The sequence below is a fragment of the Physeter macrocephalus genome, chromosome 20, assembly GCF_002837175.3.
Source record: "Physeter macrocephalus isolate SW-GA chromosome 20, ASM283717v5, whole genome shotgun sequence".
NCBI lineage: Eukaryota > Metazoa > Chordata > Mammalia > Artiodactyla > Physeteridae > Physeter > Physeter macrocephalus.
The window spans coordinates 81,792,253-81,807,637 of NC_041233.1; the positions used below are offsets into that span (position 1 = coordinate 81,792,253).

At 45.4% G+C, this 15,385-nt stretch overlaps 1 protein-coding gene across 5 annotated transcripts in view; it reads left to right on the top strand.

Moving 5' to 3' along the window:
- MGMT (O-6-methylguanine-DNA methyltransferase) overlaps positions 1-15,385 on the top strand; it is a 351,374-nt gene that overhangs the window by 266,822 nt on the left and 69,167 nt on the right. For 3 of the 5 annotated variants that reach the window (XR_003677651.2, XR_003677652.2, XM_055081271.1), the window contains exon 4: positions 13,808-13,947. The exons of the other annotated variants lie outside the window; for them this stretch is intronic. Coding sequence is in view for 1 of the 3 variants with exons in the window: in XM_055081271.1 (XP_054937246.1) it covers positions 13,808-13,947 (140 nt within the window). In the remaining 2 variants the exon portion in view is untranslated. The remainder of the gene's footprint in view (positions 1-13,807; positions 13,948-15,385) is intronic. 5 annotated transcript variants of the gene reach the window in all.

The following is a 15,385-nucleotide window of genomic DNA, read 5'->3' on the forward strand; positions in this document are numbered from 1 at the left end:
CTCCGGACGCGCAGGCTCAGCGGCCATGGCTCACGGGCCCAGCCGCTCCGCGGCATGTGGGATCTTCCCAGACCGGGGCACGAACCCGTGTCCCCTGCATTGGCAGGCGGATTCTCAACCACTGTGCCACCAGGGACGCCCGGGCCTAATTTTTAAGGAGAGCCTCAAAGGTGGAGGCGTTGATGTCTCCCTTCGGGGGCAGGGAGGCCGGCTCCTCCACTACCAAAGAATTAATACTTTGAGCACGGCCACTGTTGGCCGCATGGGGCTGCAGGGTTTCTTCCATGGCCTGCCCTGCAGGCGCTGAGGAGGCTGGAGTGCAGACTCAGCCAGAGCAGAGGCCTCGGCAGAGCCACTGGGACTGGGTGGAGATGCACCCCATGACCAAACCCCGTGTGGCCAGGGCGGGGCCTGATCTCACCCTCCAGACCCGCCCGGGAGAGCAGAGCACACGTGTCAGAGGCCCCTGGCCAGCTGTGTGGACGGCAGTCGGGTTAGGACGAGCAGTACATCCGGGAGAGGCTTCTAAGGGCTCGGAAGCCTTGCGTCAGGTGGAAAGTAGTTAGGGAGGTGGAACCGGAGCAGGGGGCTGAGGGCCAGGCCAGCTGCCTTAGCCTGCGGCCTTCCCCGCCGTCCCCGGAGAGCCCTGCGCTGAGCCCCCGGGAGGGCGGAGGCGCGTCTCACCCCGGCTGAACCAGGTGCCTTAGGCAAAAGAAGCAGGAAGCTTCCTTTTTCCTTGAATATTTTTGGACCAAGGCCGTGAGTTCTGCCTTGCACACAGTTTCAGTAGCTCTGCCATGAGCCGGACAGTTACTCCAGGCTCACGCAGAGGGCTGGCGGGAACCATGAGGATGGGGTCTCCCTCCGTGCCTGTGATCTGGGCTCTCAGCATTGCCTGGGACCACAGAGCCCCACACTGGGAACCGGAAGAGGCTGGCGCCGCCGTGTCCCTCGGCTGGAAGAGGCTCCTCGCATTGGGCGCTTGCAGAGGAGCAGGTGACGGGACTTGGAGCAGCACGTGAGTGTCTCCTAGACAGGGGCCGCCCGCCGCTGCCGCATCAGCTGCCCGCCCCAGTCTCCCATCCGGGGGACCGCTTCTATTTGAAGAACCCCCCACTTCTCTTCGGGAACTCCTACCCACTCTTCAAGGCCCAGGCCCCCGTCAGCTCTGCTCCGGCGTGGCCCTCCCTGTGTCCTTGTTCATGTAGCTGCTCACCATCCGATGCCACGGGGTTTCCAGCCAGTTTTCATAGCGTGTTAGAAATAAAGGCTGTCCAGGTAGAGCTTCTCACCCGTCCTGACTAGCCCAGGCCAGTGTCCCTGTGTCACTGGCATCACGTCATTTCTGACCCTGCTCCCAATTCCACAGCAGACTGTCACATGCTTCACATGGTGTGTGCCGTCCCGATGTCGGGAAACTCACATCCCCTCCCATTCACCAGTCTGACGTTCTCAGGTAGGTATATTTAATTCATTTAGTCCAGCTTGGTAAGACATGTGCTAAAATGAAAATACCGTGTTGATTCCTGAACCTTTGGAGGGCCCTATAAACTCTTTTATTTTTTTGTTTTTTCTCTGCTACTTGTAGGGTGGTAGAGGTCATGGCTGACATATTGAAATAAATCCAGTTATTTTCACTTAAGCCACGTTATATTTCACATGTAATGAAATATACGTATATTAGAACATACGGAAAGAAGAGGTTATTTACAAGTCAGCCACTCCTAATGTCAGAAGCAGCTGCGGCGGACAGGAGTGAGTTTGGAGTTCTGGAGGCCCATCGTCAGGGGATCCTTGATACTTATTAAGGCCCCTCAGAGTGCACACCCCTTGCTGAGCCCGGTTAGCGGTGGGGTTGACCTGCTCTGGCCCATCCAGAGGCCCCCGGCTGAACTGCTGGAGCTCTGCCTGCAGGGAGCAGAGCCAGACCCCTCCTGCCCTCACTCTGCCAGACGCTGACCAGTTTCCCATCCGGAAGAGGCAGGGAGCAAGGCTGCTGGGGCCGCCGCTCTGGCCGGCGGCAGCCGTTCATCCTGAGCACGTCTGAGAGCTGGCAGGTCTGCAAGTGCCCCTCCGGCCGCTTGTCCTCGGTACTTGCATCAGGACCACATGCCTTGACAGCACAGCATCCCTGCCATGCCACCCGGCCCAGCAGCTTCCTCTTGGCTTGGGGCCTTGCAAGCCTCTGCCCGTTGCGCTGTCACCTGAGTCAGGCTTGGCAGGTGGGGAGGTTGCTCTTAGGGAAAACGGTGCTGCGCCCTCTCCCCTCAGCACCAGCCGTCCTCAAGTGGATGTAGGGAAGACCAGGCCCCATGCTTATACCCACCCCCTTTATTCGTCTAGTCGACACTCACTGGGCGCCTCCTCTGGGTCAGCCACAGAGCTGACTGTTGAGATGGGGACCCATAAGGTAGGTCCTTGCTCTGACCTGGGTTGGGTAGAGGGGACCACTGTGGTGACTGTATTATTGAGAGCCTTGAGGGGGGGGACTTGCAGAGGGGGAAGATTTTGCAGAGAATGTGACCTAGACTCCGTTTGAAGGAGGTATCTTGACCTTCCAGAAGAAAACTCTCTTTGGTCAAAGAAAAGGTGTCTAGAAAATGTGTTTCCCTCTATCCTGTTTTTTCACGTAGTAAAATTGACTTTTTGTGGTATATGGTGCTGTGGATTTTCACACGTGCACAGATTTCTGTAAGTGCCGCTGTCGTCATCAGGACCCGGGAGTTCCATCGCCCTAAAAGCTGCTCCTGCTGCCTATGTCTGTGATCGTAGTTGCCTCCCTCCCCATCTCCCCGACTCTGGGCAGCCACCGAGCTGTTCTCTGTAACCAAGGCTTGTGGTTTCGGGAATGTCATAGAAGTGGGCTCCAACAGTATTTAATCTTTTGAGGCTAGTTTCTCTGACTCAGCTTAATGCCTTTGAGATTCATCCAAATTGTTTTATGTGTCTACAGTTTATTCCTCTTAATTGTTGTTGTGTTCCACAGCATAGATACATCTTCATGTGTTTATTATAGCCATTCTAATAGGTATGTAATGCTATGTCATCATGGTTTTAATTTGCATTTCCCTAACGGTTATGTTGAACATCTTTTCATGTGCTTATTTACCACAGTATATCCTCCTTTGGCAAGCTGTCAGTTCAGGTCTTTTGCCCATTTTTTTAATTAGGTGGTTTGTTTTCTTACTGTTGAGTTTAAAGATTTTTTACATATATTGCAGATATAAGTCCTGTGTTAGATATGTTATTTCCAAATATTTTCTCCCAGGCTCTAACTTGTCTTTTATCTCCTAACACTGACTTTTCACAGACCAAATTTTTTTTTCATTTTGATGAAGTTCAGTTTATTTTTTAATTTATGAATTGTGGTTTTGATGACACGTCTGAGAACTGTATGCCTAACTTCGGGTCACAAAGGTTTTCTCCTAAAATTTTTTTAGTTGAAAGTTTTATTTAAATATACGATTTATTTTAAATTAATTTTTATAAGGTATGAGATTTAGGTCAGAGTTCAGTGTTTTGCATGTAGATGTCAAATTTTCCAACACCATTTTTGAAAATAATACCTTTTTCCATTGAAATGCCTTTGCACCTTTGTCAGAAACCATTTGGACATACGTGTGCTAGTCTCTTGGAAATCTCTTTGCTTATCCCTTTACAAATTTCATGTTATCCTGATCTATAACAGCATAATAGTAAGTCTTAAAACCTGGTCATGTGCTTTCTCCTTTTTTTTTTTTTTTTTGCCTTTTTCAAAATGTTTTGACAATTCAAGTTCCTTTGCCTTTCCATGTAAGTTTTAGAATAAGCTTGTCTGTATCTTCAGCAAGTAATCTCTGGGATTTTGAGTAGAATGGAAATAAATCTATAGATCAGTTTTTGGAGAATTGAAATCTTTATAATATTGAGACTTCCTGTCCATGAACATGGTATGTCTCTCAAATTATTTAGGTATTCTTTTATAATATTATCAATATATCAGTATTTTGTAGTTTTCAGCGTCACGATCTTGTGTATAATTTGTTAGATTTAAATCTAAGTATTGCATTTTTGTTGGAGCTATTATCAGTGACAGAACTGTGATTGATTTGGGGGTGTTGACCTTGTGCCTGGTGACTTTGCTAAATTCACCTATTAGTTCAAAGTTGGGTTTGTTGTTGGTTTGGGTTTTTTTCTTTGTTTTGATAGATTCCTCAGTATTTTCCCATAAACAAATCGTGTTGTCTGTGAATAGGGACGGTTTTCTTTCTTTCCAAAATGTATGACTTTTATTTCCTTCTCTTGCCTAGTGCAATGGCAAGAACTTCCGTGATGATACTGATTAGGAGTGGACATCCTTGCTTTTTTCTCAGTCTTGAGAGGAAAAGCATTCATCTTTTCACAGTTAAGTCTGATATTAACTGTAGGTGGGTTTTTTGTCTAATAACTTTATCAGATTATTCCTAATGGCTGAGAGCTTTCATCTTGAATGGGTGTTGAAATTTGTTAAATTTTTTTCCTACCACAATTGATATTATTATGTATTTTTCTTCATTAGGCTGTTAATATGGTGGATCATATTAGTTCATTTTTAATTGACTTCATTTTTTAGAACAGTTTTAGATTTGCAAAATAAATTGAGAAGTGAGTACAGAGAGTTCCCTGAATACCCCACACTCATTTTGCCCTATAATTGACATTTAGATTAGTGTCATACACTTGTTACAATCAACAAACCAATGCTGATATCTTACTAACTAAAGTTCATATTTTATTCAGATTTTCTTAGGTTTTACCTAATTTGCTTCTTCTGTTCCAGGAACCAATTTAGGATACCATGATAGATTTGGTCATTATATCTCCTTAGACTCCTCTTAGCTTTGACATTTTCTCAGATTTTCCTTGTTTTAGATGACCTTGACAGTTTTCAGGAGTACTTGTCAGGAATTTTGTAAAATGTCACCATATTCAAATTTATATGATGCTTTTCTCATCATAGACTGGGGCCGTGGTGTTGTGGAGGACCACAGAGGTAAAGTGCCATTTTCACGCAATCATATCAGGGTACATACTTTCATAATGATTTAACACTGTTGAGGTTGGCCTTGCTCTCTACCAATATGAAGATAAACATTAGTTCATACTCATGTCTACACAGAGTTCTAATCCATTATCACATAGCTCCTTCTGGCCGCCTCTTGCTTATCTGTGAGAAACTGGCTTCAACCTTCTGCCGTCCGTTTAGCTAGTTGTTTGAGCCCAGTATACCGTATAGCAGTATCAGGATTTTTATCCCGTACTTCCATGGGAAACAACTGTATCAGCCAGAGTACAGTGCACAGGGCAGTTCCTTTTGTCTTAGTCCTATGGACTCCACTCATTTCCAGAGTTACTTAGGTCACCATGTTTCCTCCCACACACTTCAGTGGGGTTGTTCATATGTTTGTCATACAGTTAGATTCTCTTGTCACCGCCTGCATTCTTTCCTGGGGTCCTCCAGTCTCCTAAGTATTTCGCTGTTGTTAATTTGCATACATTGAATGTATGTCTCTATTGTTATTCCTTTTACAAAAGGTCATATAGTTGGGATCATACAGCATGTAGCCTTTCCAGAATTTTTTTTCACTTGGCAATATACATTTAAGATTCCTCCATGTCTTTTTGTGACTTGATAGTTCACTCTTTGCATGACTGAATAATATTCTATTGTATGGGTATTCCATAGTTTATTTACCTATTAAAGGACATCTTGGTTTCCAGTTTTTGGCAACAGGTGAATAAAGCTGCTGTAAACATTCACATGCAGGTTTTTGTGTGGACATAAGTTTTCCAATCAGTTGAGTAAATATCTAGGAGTGCGGTTGCTGGTTCATGTGGTAAGCCTCTGTTTAGCTTGCTAAGAAACAGCCAAACTTTCTTCCAAAGTAGTTGTTCCACTTTGCGTTTTCATCAGCAATGAATGAATATCCCTCATCCTCACCAGCAGTCAGTACTATTGAGGGTTTTTCTTGTTTGTTTGTTTTGTTTGTTTTTAGCCATCCCTATAGGTGTGTAATTGTATCCCATCGTTGAAACGTATAACTCCCTAATGACAAATGATGTTAAGCAGCTTATCATATGCTTATTTGTCATCTGTATATCTTTTTTGGTGAGGAGGTGACAGTTAAGCTCTTATCCATTTTCTAATTGAGTTATTTTCTTACTGTGGAGTTTTTAAGAATTCTTTGTGTATTTTGGATATAAGTCCTTTATCAGATACGTGTTTTGCAAAATTTTCTTTCAGCCTATGGCTTTTTCTTTAAGGTGTCTTAACAGCGTCTTTCACAGAGCAGAAATTAATTTTGATAAAGTTCAACTTACCCATTTTTTTCTTTCATGAATCATGCTATATCCAAAAACTCTTCCCTAAACCCAAGGTCACCTAGATTTTTCTCTAGGTGACCATCTTCTAGGTGTTTTATAGTTTTGCCTTTTAGATTTATGTCTGTGATCCATTTTGAGTTAGTTTTTGTAGAAGATGCATGGTCTGTGTCTAGATTCATATTTTGCATGTGGCTGTCCAGTTGTTCCAGCACCATTTGTTGGAAGGACTAGCCTTTTTCCATTGAATTGCCTTTGCTCCTCTATTAGTGTGGGTTGTTCTATTCTGTTCCATTGATCTAGGTGTTTTTTCAGCAGTACATCCTATCTTGATTACTGTAGATTTATAATAGATTAATTTTTCAAATATTGAATCAGCCCTCCATTCCTGGGACAAACTCCACTGAATTTTGATGTCTTGTTCTTGATGTATTTCTCGATTTGATTTGCAAACACTTCGTTGAGGATTTTTGCATGTATGTCCATGAGAGATGCTGATCTGTGCTTTTCTGGTTACTGTCTTTTTTGATTTTGATATTGGAGTGATTCTAGCCTCATAAAATGCCTTGAGAAATGTTCCCTTCTCTTCTATTATTCTGAAAAAGATTATGCTGAATTGATGTGTTATTTAAATGTTTGATAGAATTTTCTGGTGAAATTATCTGGCCCTATGATTTCAGAAGATTTTAAACTATGAATTCAAGTTCTTTGATAGTTACAGGACTATTCCAGTTATCTATTTCATCCTGGATGAGTTTTGGTAGTTTGTAGTTTTAGATAAATTGGTCTAATTCATCTGTGATATTGAATATTGTGCCTAGAGTTATTTGTAGGAATAATTTTTTATCAATTTAATGTCTGTGGGGTCAGTAGTAACATCCCCCTTTCGTTCCTCATGTTGATAATTTGTTGGGGTTTTTTAATCAGTCTTACTAAAGATTTATCAATTTATTTATCTTTTTAAAGAACCCAGTTTTGGCTTCATGTATTTTACTCTATCATTTTTTGTTTTTGATTTCACTAGTTTCTGCTATTACCTTTATTCTTTCCTTCCTTCTCCTTTTGGTTTATTTTGCTTTTCTCTTTCTGGTTTCTTAAAGTGGAAGCTTATTATTAATTTTATGTTTTATGTTATTACTGATTTGAGACCTTTTTTCTAAAATATGTATTTAATACTACAGATGTCCCTCTAAATATTAGCTGTGTCCCATAAATTGTGATATGCTGTATTTTCAGTTTCATTCAGTTCAATTTTGTTTTCATTTCCTTAAGACTTCTTCTGTGACCCATAGATTATTTAGAAATGGCTTACTTACTCTCCAGATGTTTGGAGATTTTCCTTTTGTCTTTTTCCATTATGATCAGAGAAAATCACTTGTCTGATTTCAGTTGTTTAAAAGTTGTTAACGTTTGTTTCATAACCCAGAATATGCTTTATCTTGATTGGTGTTACATGTACATTTGTAAAGAGTATATATTCTGCTGTTACTGGCTATCCTATAAATGTCAGTTAAAACAAGTTGGTTGACGGTGTTTTTTATTTCTGCATCCTTGATGTTCTTTCAACTATTTCCATGAATTATGAGAGAGAAGTAGTGTAGTCTTCAAGTATAATTGTGGATTTGTCTAATTATCCTTTCAGTTTTGTCATTTTTTTGCTTCCTGCATTTGAGCCCTGTTGTTAGGTACATAAGCATTTAGGGTTGGGATGTCAAACATTTATTTCATTTTATTTGCTATCTTATTATTTATTACATTTTATTATTTTATTATCACATTATTCATTTTCTATCTTTTCCCTCCATTTTTCATTTTTCTTTCCCCTTTCTTTCCTTCCTATGGAATATTTTAACTTTTTTTATATCATGTATGTTTTTTAACTATATCATCTCTTATAGTTTTTCTAGTGGTCGCTGTAGGGATTATAATACATACTTAACTCTCACAGTCTAATTGGAATCAATATTTCTCCACCTTAAAGTAGAATATAGAAGCCTTACCACCATGTAGGTCCTTTAACTCCCCTGCTTTATGTTATGGTGTCTTGTTTTACTTCTGTGTACATTGAAAATCTTATCTGTTGATGTCATGGTTTTGCTTTCAGTCATTAAACATATTTTAAAGAGCTCAACAGAAGAATAGTCTTTGGTATTTAGCCAAATTGTTTTGTTCTGCTTTTATTCCTAATGTTCCACACTTCCCTCTGGTACTATTTTGCTTCTTACTGAAGAACTTCCTTTAGCATTTCAGGTCTGCTGGCAACACCTTAACTTTGTTTTTTTTAATCTGAAAACGTCTTTATTTTAACTTCACTCCTGAAAGATTTTTTTCAAAACTGGATGTAGAATTCTAAGTTGACAGTTCTTTTCTTTCAGCACTTTAATAAAATTGCCATTTTGCTTTCTTCTACCTCTGTCGTTACTGTAAGAATTCTATAGTCATTCAAACATTGTTCTCCTATAAATAATGCAACATTTTTCTTTATTTTCAAGATTTATTTCTTTGTCTTTAGATTTCAGCAGCTTCATCATGGTATGTCTGGGAGTGGATTTCTTTGGGTGTGTCCTGTTTGCACTTTGCTGAGCTTTTTAAATCTATGGCTGTATATCTTCTGCCAAATTTGGAAAATGTTTAGCTATTATTTCTTTGCATTTTTTTGTTCTACACCACACTTTTCTCTCTCTCCTTCCGGAACTCAAGTAACACGCATGTTAGACCTTTTGGCTTTTCCAACATGTCCCCGAGGCTGTTTTTGGTTTTTGTTGTTTGCTTTTGACATTTTTTCCTGTTTCTCAGGTTGATCGTTTCTGCTGATTTATCCTCAGTCTCACTGACTCTTCCTCTGGCATCCCCATTCTGCTAAGAAGCCCATGCGGTGCAGTTTTTTCATTTTGTATGTTGAATTTTTCAGTACTAAATTCTCCATTTGATTCTTCTTTGTAACTTCTATTTAAAAAAAAAAAAAACTCTGTATTTTCATTTGTTTCGTGGGTATTTTCCCTTGTCACAGCATTTTTATTACAGATCCTTTGAAGTGGTTGTCAGATGACGTTTATCAAGTCATCACATTGCACACCTTAAGTATCTTACAGTTTTATTTGTTAATCATACCTCAGAAAGCTTGAGAGAGAGGGGTGGTTTGTCAGGTGATTCTAACTCCTGTGTCAGCTTTGGCCTTTACATTTGTTGACTGTCTTTTCCCAGGCAAGTTGAGGTTTTCCTGATTCTTCATATGCTAAGTAATCTGGGGTTGTAACCTGATCATTTTGAATATGATATTCTGAGACTCTGGGTCTCGTGTAAATCTTACAGTAATGTTGATATTTTTGTTTATGAGACACTCGACCTGGTTGGATACAGCCCATGAATCCTGACCAGGCTTCTGCATGTTGTGGTTTCAGTATCTGTTCCTTTGTAGCCTCTGCAATCCTGTTCAGGTCTGCCCTCCCGGACCCCAGCAGTGGTCTAAGCCTTACCTCAGTTCTCAGAGTCTTGGGTTTAGTGACAGATCCACACATGCACAGCTCAGGGGTGAATCCAGGAATTTATAAACAACTTGCTGGTGTGCTTTCCCAAAGGCCTCTTTCTCTGCAGTCTCCCTGGTCCTTCCCAGTTCTTGGGGGTCCTCTGCGCTACCACACACTTCTGCGACTGCACTTACATCTAGGGCCGAGCAGTGAGAATACAAAGTGGGGGAAAGCAGTGGGTCCACCCACCTTTGGGGACCATAGCTCTTCCCATCAGAAAGGATGTTTCTCCTCAGAGCCTTCAGCACCTGCGGGCCCCCCACCATTGCCATCCCCCACTGCAGAATTGCCTGGAGGCGGAGGTACACGAGTTCCGAGATAATAGCACAGAGGGGGGTACCTCCATCCTCTGAGCATCGGGGGTCCTTCTCCCTCCCCAAGGTGATGAGAGCTCTGGGCTCTGTCTGCACCAGCACCACCTCCGGGGTCGAGGCTGCAGTCAGTCCTGGCTGGGGTTTATTGAGGGGAAAAGCGGTAAACAGGTGCATCGTTGCAGTGTTTCTTCAAATTCCTCTTCCCGAACCTTTACTTTCCACGGCCCTCAAATAGCTGCTCTGTGCCTTGTGCCCAGGCTTTATGAAGGCATTCAGCAGAGACAGGGAGAAGACGCTGACTCTGTTCCCCCTGGACCAGAACCCCTGTTTCCTTTCACTTTCATGTTCTCCCGCCCGGGTTCATTCCTGGAAAGGTCGTCTGGCTGCTTTGATGCTGAGGCAGCATCAGGTCAGGTTAGCGCGTTTACACTTGAAGAGCACGTGGTGTCAGAACTCGCCTCTGGATTCACCTGATCAGAAACCTGGCTCCCTCCCGGATTATCTTGAGCTCCGGTGTGCCAGCCTGGGTGCCCCCTCTGTGCCGGAGGCCAGAGAAGGCAAGTCCTGAGGGAGAACCCTTGGAAAGTTGAAAACCTGTCAAATGGCCGTGACCCATGCGCGGACACCAGGTTTGATGCTACGGCAGGGCATCCTGCAGGTACGCGGTATCATCAGCGACCTGGCTCGTGATGTGCAGTCCAGGAAGAGAGAGAGTTTAGAAAACAGCTTTTGCCAGGTTTAGGTGGTTGCGGTGGGTGTATTTAAGTAGCCACCCTAGCTCAACTGGAGATGGCCGTGTCCTTAAGGTAAGGGGGATCTAAGGAGCAGTCTTCCAGCAGAGCCTACCTTGACCTCACCCGGACCCCAGAACAGGCAGGAGATGGGGAAGGAGAGGAACATCCAGAATGTGGCCTACGGAGGCTGCAGTTGCTCTCCGCAGAGGACCTTAACGGGAGAGAAAAGGATGGTATTTCAGTGGTTGCCCCTTAGGGCCACCTGAAATGATGGTCCGGCCACTAAAGAGGGATGTGGTCACCTCCAGAGAATGTATTTTACATATCGATCATGGTAATCTTTGTGAGCAGGTTTTGCTACATTTTAGAATGATACCCAACAACCGAGAGTGTTGCCCCCCCGTTCGGAGGAGTGGGGCTCAGGTCTGATTTTGCACAGGTCCAGGGCGAAGGCGCTGACGCTGAGCACTGCTTAGACTAATAAATGCATTTGCTCCCTACAAGGTGGAATTGAGTTTCCGGGTACATTTATAAAATGGTGTGCTTGATTGACAAATACCGCATTCCTTGACCCATTTGTCCCAATACCATTGCCTGGTACATACAAGGTGAGAAGCGGTTTCCCGTGGAAAAATTGACAGTGAAGGTGAAAATGTTTGGTAAACTCTGCGCTTATATACGGGCATCCAATTGTTTTATTTTACAGTGCTTTTCCCCTTGGAAGGAGGGGTGCTCTGTGACTTGGCAGGAGTCCGTCAGCGCCTGGCGCTCAGGTGGCGGCCGGGGAGATGTGCCGCGGCTTCTCGGAACTGTTCTGTCTCTCCAGCTTCTGTTGGCACACACCTCTCACTGTATTCCTGCAGGTTTAGTAAGTTCCAGACTGTCCTCCTGGAAGACCTGGGCAGCATCCTCTCCCTGGGCCAAAACACGGAAAACAAAAACCAGCAACGCTGGGCTGTGGGAAGAAGGCGGGAAACTGGCCTCTGCTTGCTGTATCGACTTGTGCTGCTTTTATCGTTTCTTTTCCAAGACAGCTATCCCTGAAACCTCTTTTTCTCCAAGTTATCACCAAGCTGCCTTGCTTTTCTTTTTTCTTCCTTTTTTTTTTTAAGTTATAGGCACAACAACGGCGACAGTGATAATGATTAACAGTTTGATTTCAAAACCCTTTCTAAAGAAATCACAGTAAACAGAGTCTGTTTGCCTAAGGAAACCCTCGCAGCAATCAGCTAGTCACACAACCGCATGTGCTAATGAACCCAAAGCTGTTAATGTGGTTTCTTCAGTTAAATTGATTCATGAATTTTGAAGAGAACATTATCTAATGAATTTTCTTTGAATAGAAAGCAATTAAAAGGACAAATCAGTCTGATTAACCCCAAAGTCACCCTCCTGCCACAAACGGTGTAGAGTTTGAAATTATATCATAAAAAACTAGAGCACATTTGCTATCTTTTTGCCCTCTGCTAATCCATGTAAATTAATGAACAACAAAGTCAATTTCTTTGCTGACCCTTTTCTAGTATCACCTGGATTATGCTGATGTTTAATTTGCTTAATGTTATAATAAAGTCTAAACAGATTTTTTTTTCCCATGAAGTGATTACCATTCCCTTCAGTTAAGAAAGTGATTTTTATTATTTAACACGCATGTACCCCAAAGTCACCCTCCTGCCACAAACGGTGTAGAGTTTGAAATTATATCATAAAAAACTAGAGCACATTTGCTATCTTTTTGCCCTCTGCTAATCCATGTAAATTAATGAACAACAAAGTCAATTTCTTTGCTGACCCTTTTCTAGTATCACCTGGATTATGCTGATGTTTAATTTGCTTAATGTTATAATAAAGTCTAAACAGATTTTTTTTTCCCAGTGAAGTGATTACCATTCCCTTCAGTTAAGAAGTGATTTTTATTATTTAACACGCATGTAAGGGTGTGTTTCCTTTAAGAACCAAATCGCACTTGGCCAGCTTGGCACCAAGTGTAATTAGTGCTATTAGGGACACACTGAGGGCCTGCGCCCCTGCCCGTGGAATCCTTCCCTTTGTCGCTGCGTGGGGTGCTCCCACCCCCGCTTTGGGGGCCGCAGCTCCGGGTCCAGTGCTCCCGCGCCGTGCGTCCCCTTCGGAAAGACAATAGGTGTCGATTGAGAGCCGCCTCCTTCACATGCCAGGCTTCTCCCCAGCGCACTCCACACCCGGGAGACAGCTCTAACCCTGGAGCCCAGGGAGGGAGTGTCATGTGCTCTCCCTTCTTCCTGCGGCAGGATGAAGAGCGAGTGCGGTTTGATGTGGTTGGTCAATTCAGATGGGAATGAAGTTGTTTTATCTTTGCAGCCCTGCTCATTACAGATGCCTGTAGCCAAGGTCACCACCAGTCCCTGTGTGCCCTGGTGTTTGGCCTCCTAAGCCTGCTCGCCGTCGGATGTGGACAGCTAGCGTAGTATCAGAGCCCGGCCCGTGGCTTTCTTTTCCTTCCGTGTCCCAGCTGAAGTTGGAAATTAACCAGCGGAACGAAAGCTTTCGAAGGTGGTGTGCGAGCAGGGCCTTCTGTGCTTACGAAGCGAACTGCGTGCTAATTTATACACGCCCGGGTGCCGGGAGAGCGTGTCTCAGGCCTGCCTGGCACTCGGGGAAGATGGGAGCAAGTCGCAAATCTGGGAGGCACGGCTGGGGACGCCTGCAGAGGGGCCGGCCCGCTCCGTGCCCTGCGTCACACGCCTCTTCCTCCTTGTCGGGGGACACGGTGACAGGGCCGTGCGGAGCTGCTTTCGTTGCGGATCACACCTCTGTTTATGTGGGCGCACCCTCTCCTTCAGGACTGGCAGCTGTTTGTGTCCGAGCTGTCGGAGACGTTTGCCCGAATCGTGTCACTGTGCTCTCCCTTCAGATTCGTTCACCAGACGGGCGCTATGGAAGCTGCTGAAGGCTGTGAAATTCGGAGAAACGATTTCTTACCAGCAATTAGCGGCCCTGGCGGGCAACCCCAAAGCAGCGCGGGCCGTGGGAGAGGCAATGAGAAGCAATCCTGTGAGTTTGCGTCCACGTGGTGTCAGCATGGCCGTGGTCAGTGGGGGGCCTGGGCACTGTGCTCAGGGGGTCACAGTGTCCTTTGACTGAAGCGGGTTTCAGAGGCAGCCCGGGCTGCAATGGGCGGGGAGGACAGGAAGCGTTTGTGGTGGGGACCTCTGGAAGAGGCCTGGGTGGCGCTGGTCGGGTGAAGGTGGTAAAGAAGCTTTCCCACGCACCACCGAGACCCTCCCCGCCCCGTGATGTGTGTCAGAACCACGGGGGCTGCTCGTCACAGGGAGCCCGGGGCGGCGAAGCCTGGAGAAGTGGCGAGCAGACGGCCATTCGTTCACTGGACAGCTGGGCACACTGGGTGCCTAGGGTGTGCCAGACGCTCTTCCAGGTGCCGGGAGTACAGCAGGAAACAAAACAGACCCACGCACGAGAGCTCATGTTCTAGAAAAATGCACGTGCTGGGGTCCAAACCCATCCCCGTCGCCTGGGGGCTTTGCTCCGTCAGGAGGGCCAGGCCGTGGCCCTTGGGACCTGGGATGACTCATGGCTTTTGGGCGTGTCCCCAAGCTCCTTCACGTCTTTGTCCCCGCTGTGAGTCTGCAGTCAGCCTGGGCTGAGAGCAAGGCTCACGGACCACGCCGGGCCGTCTCCCCAGGGGACAGGGTCAGGCCTCAGTGTGGGGCGGCCGCAGGCCTGTCGTTCCGGGAGTGCAGAGGTCACCCCTGCTCCCCGTCACGCCACACGTGGGCTAAGCACTGTCCAGTCTCGGGGAGGAAGTCAGTGTGGGTTGTGGAGAGGCCGTGACGTGGGCCTGCCCAAGGCCACACGCCTGTGGAGCCTGCAGGCGGGCAGGAAGGGCACCCCTGTCCGCACAACAGCTCGGCCCTCTGGGAGACCCCACACAGTTGCGTGGGGCCCTGGAATAGTCCCGGTCTTAGTCTCCAGTGCCCGCCAGGGCCTGCTATCACGTTGGGAACGGTTTCTCCCTAAAGCTGTAGGAAAGTCTCCTAATATGGTAGAAGAATGCCATCCTATCTGGAAAAGCAAGTAGAGCCATCACATCATGGGATGGGAAGTTACTAAATCAGAGAGACCCCGCTTTTTAAAAAATTGTTGTGCCTCTGCTGTGTTTTCAAAACTGTTTTCACCCCTGCTCACAGGGGAGAGGCTGGCTTTTTGCACACCACAGTCGGCAGCTCCCGCCACCCGGCTCATGGCCGCCCGAGGGCAGAGCCGGTGTCTCGAGGAGATGGCAGTTTCTCGGCCTTTCGCCCAAAACGGCACTGCTACTCTTAAGTAGCAGCTCCTATAGGTCTGTCGTGAGCGGTACTGTTTGTTTTTTTGGGGGGTTTTGTTTGGTTTTTGTTTTTTTGGTGTGTTTTTTTTTTTTTTTTGCGGTACGCGGGCCTCTCACCGTCGTGGCCTCTCCCGTTGCGGAGCACAG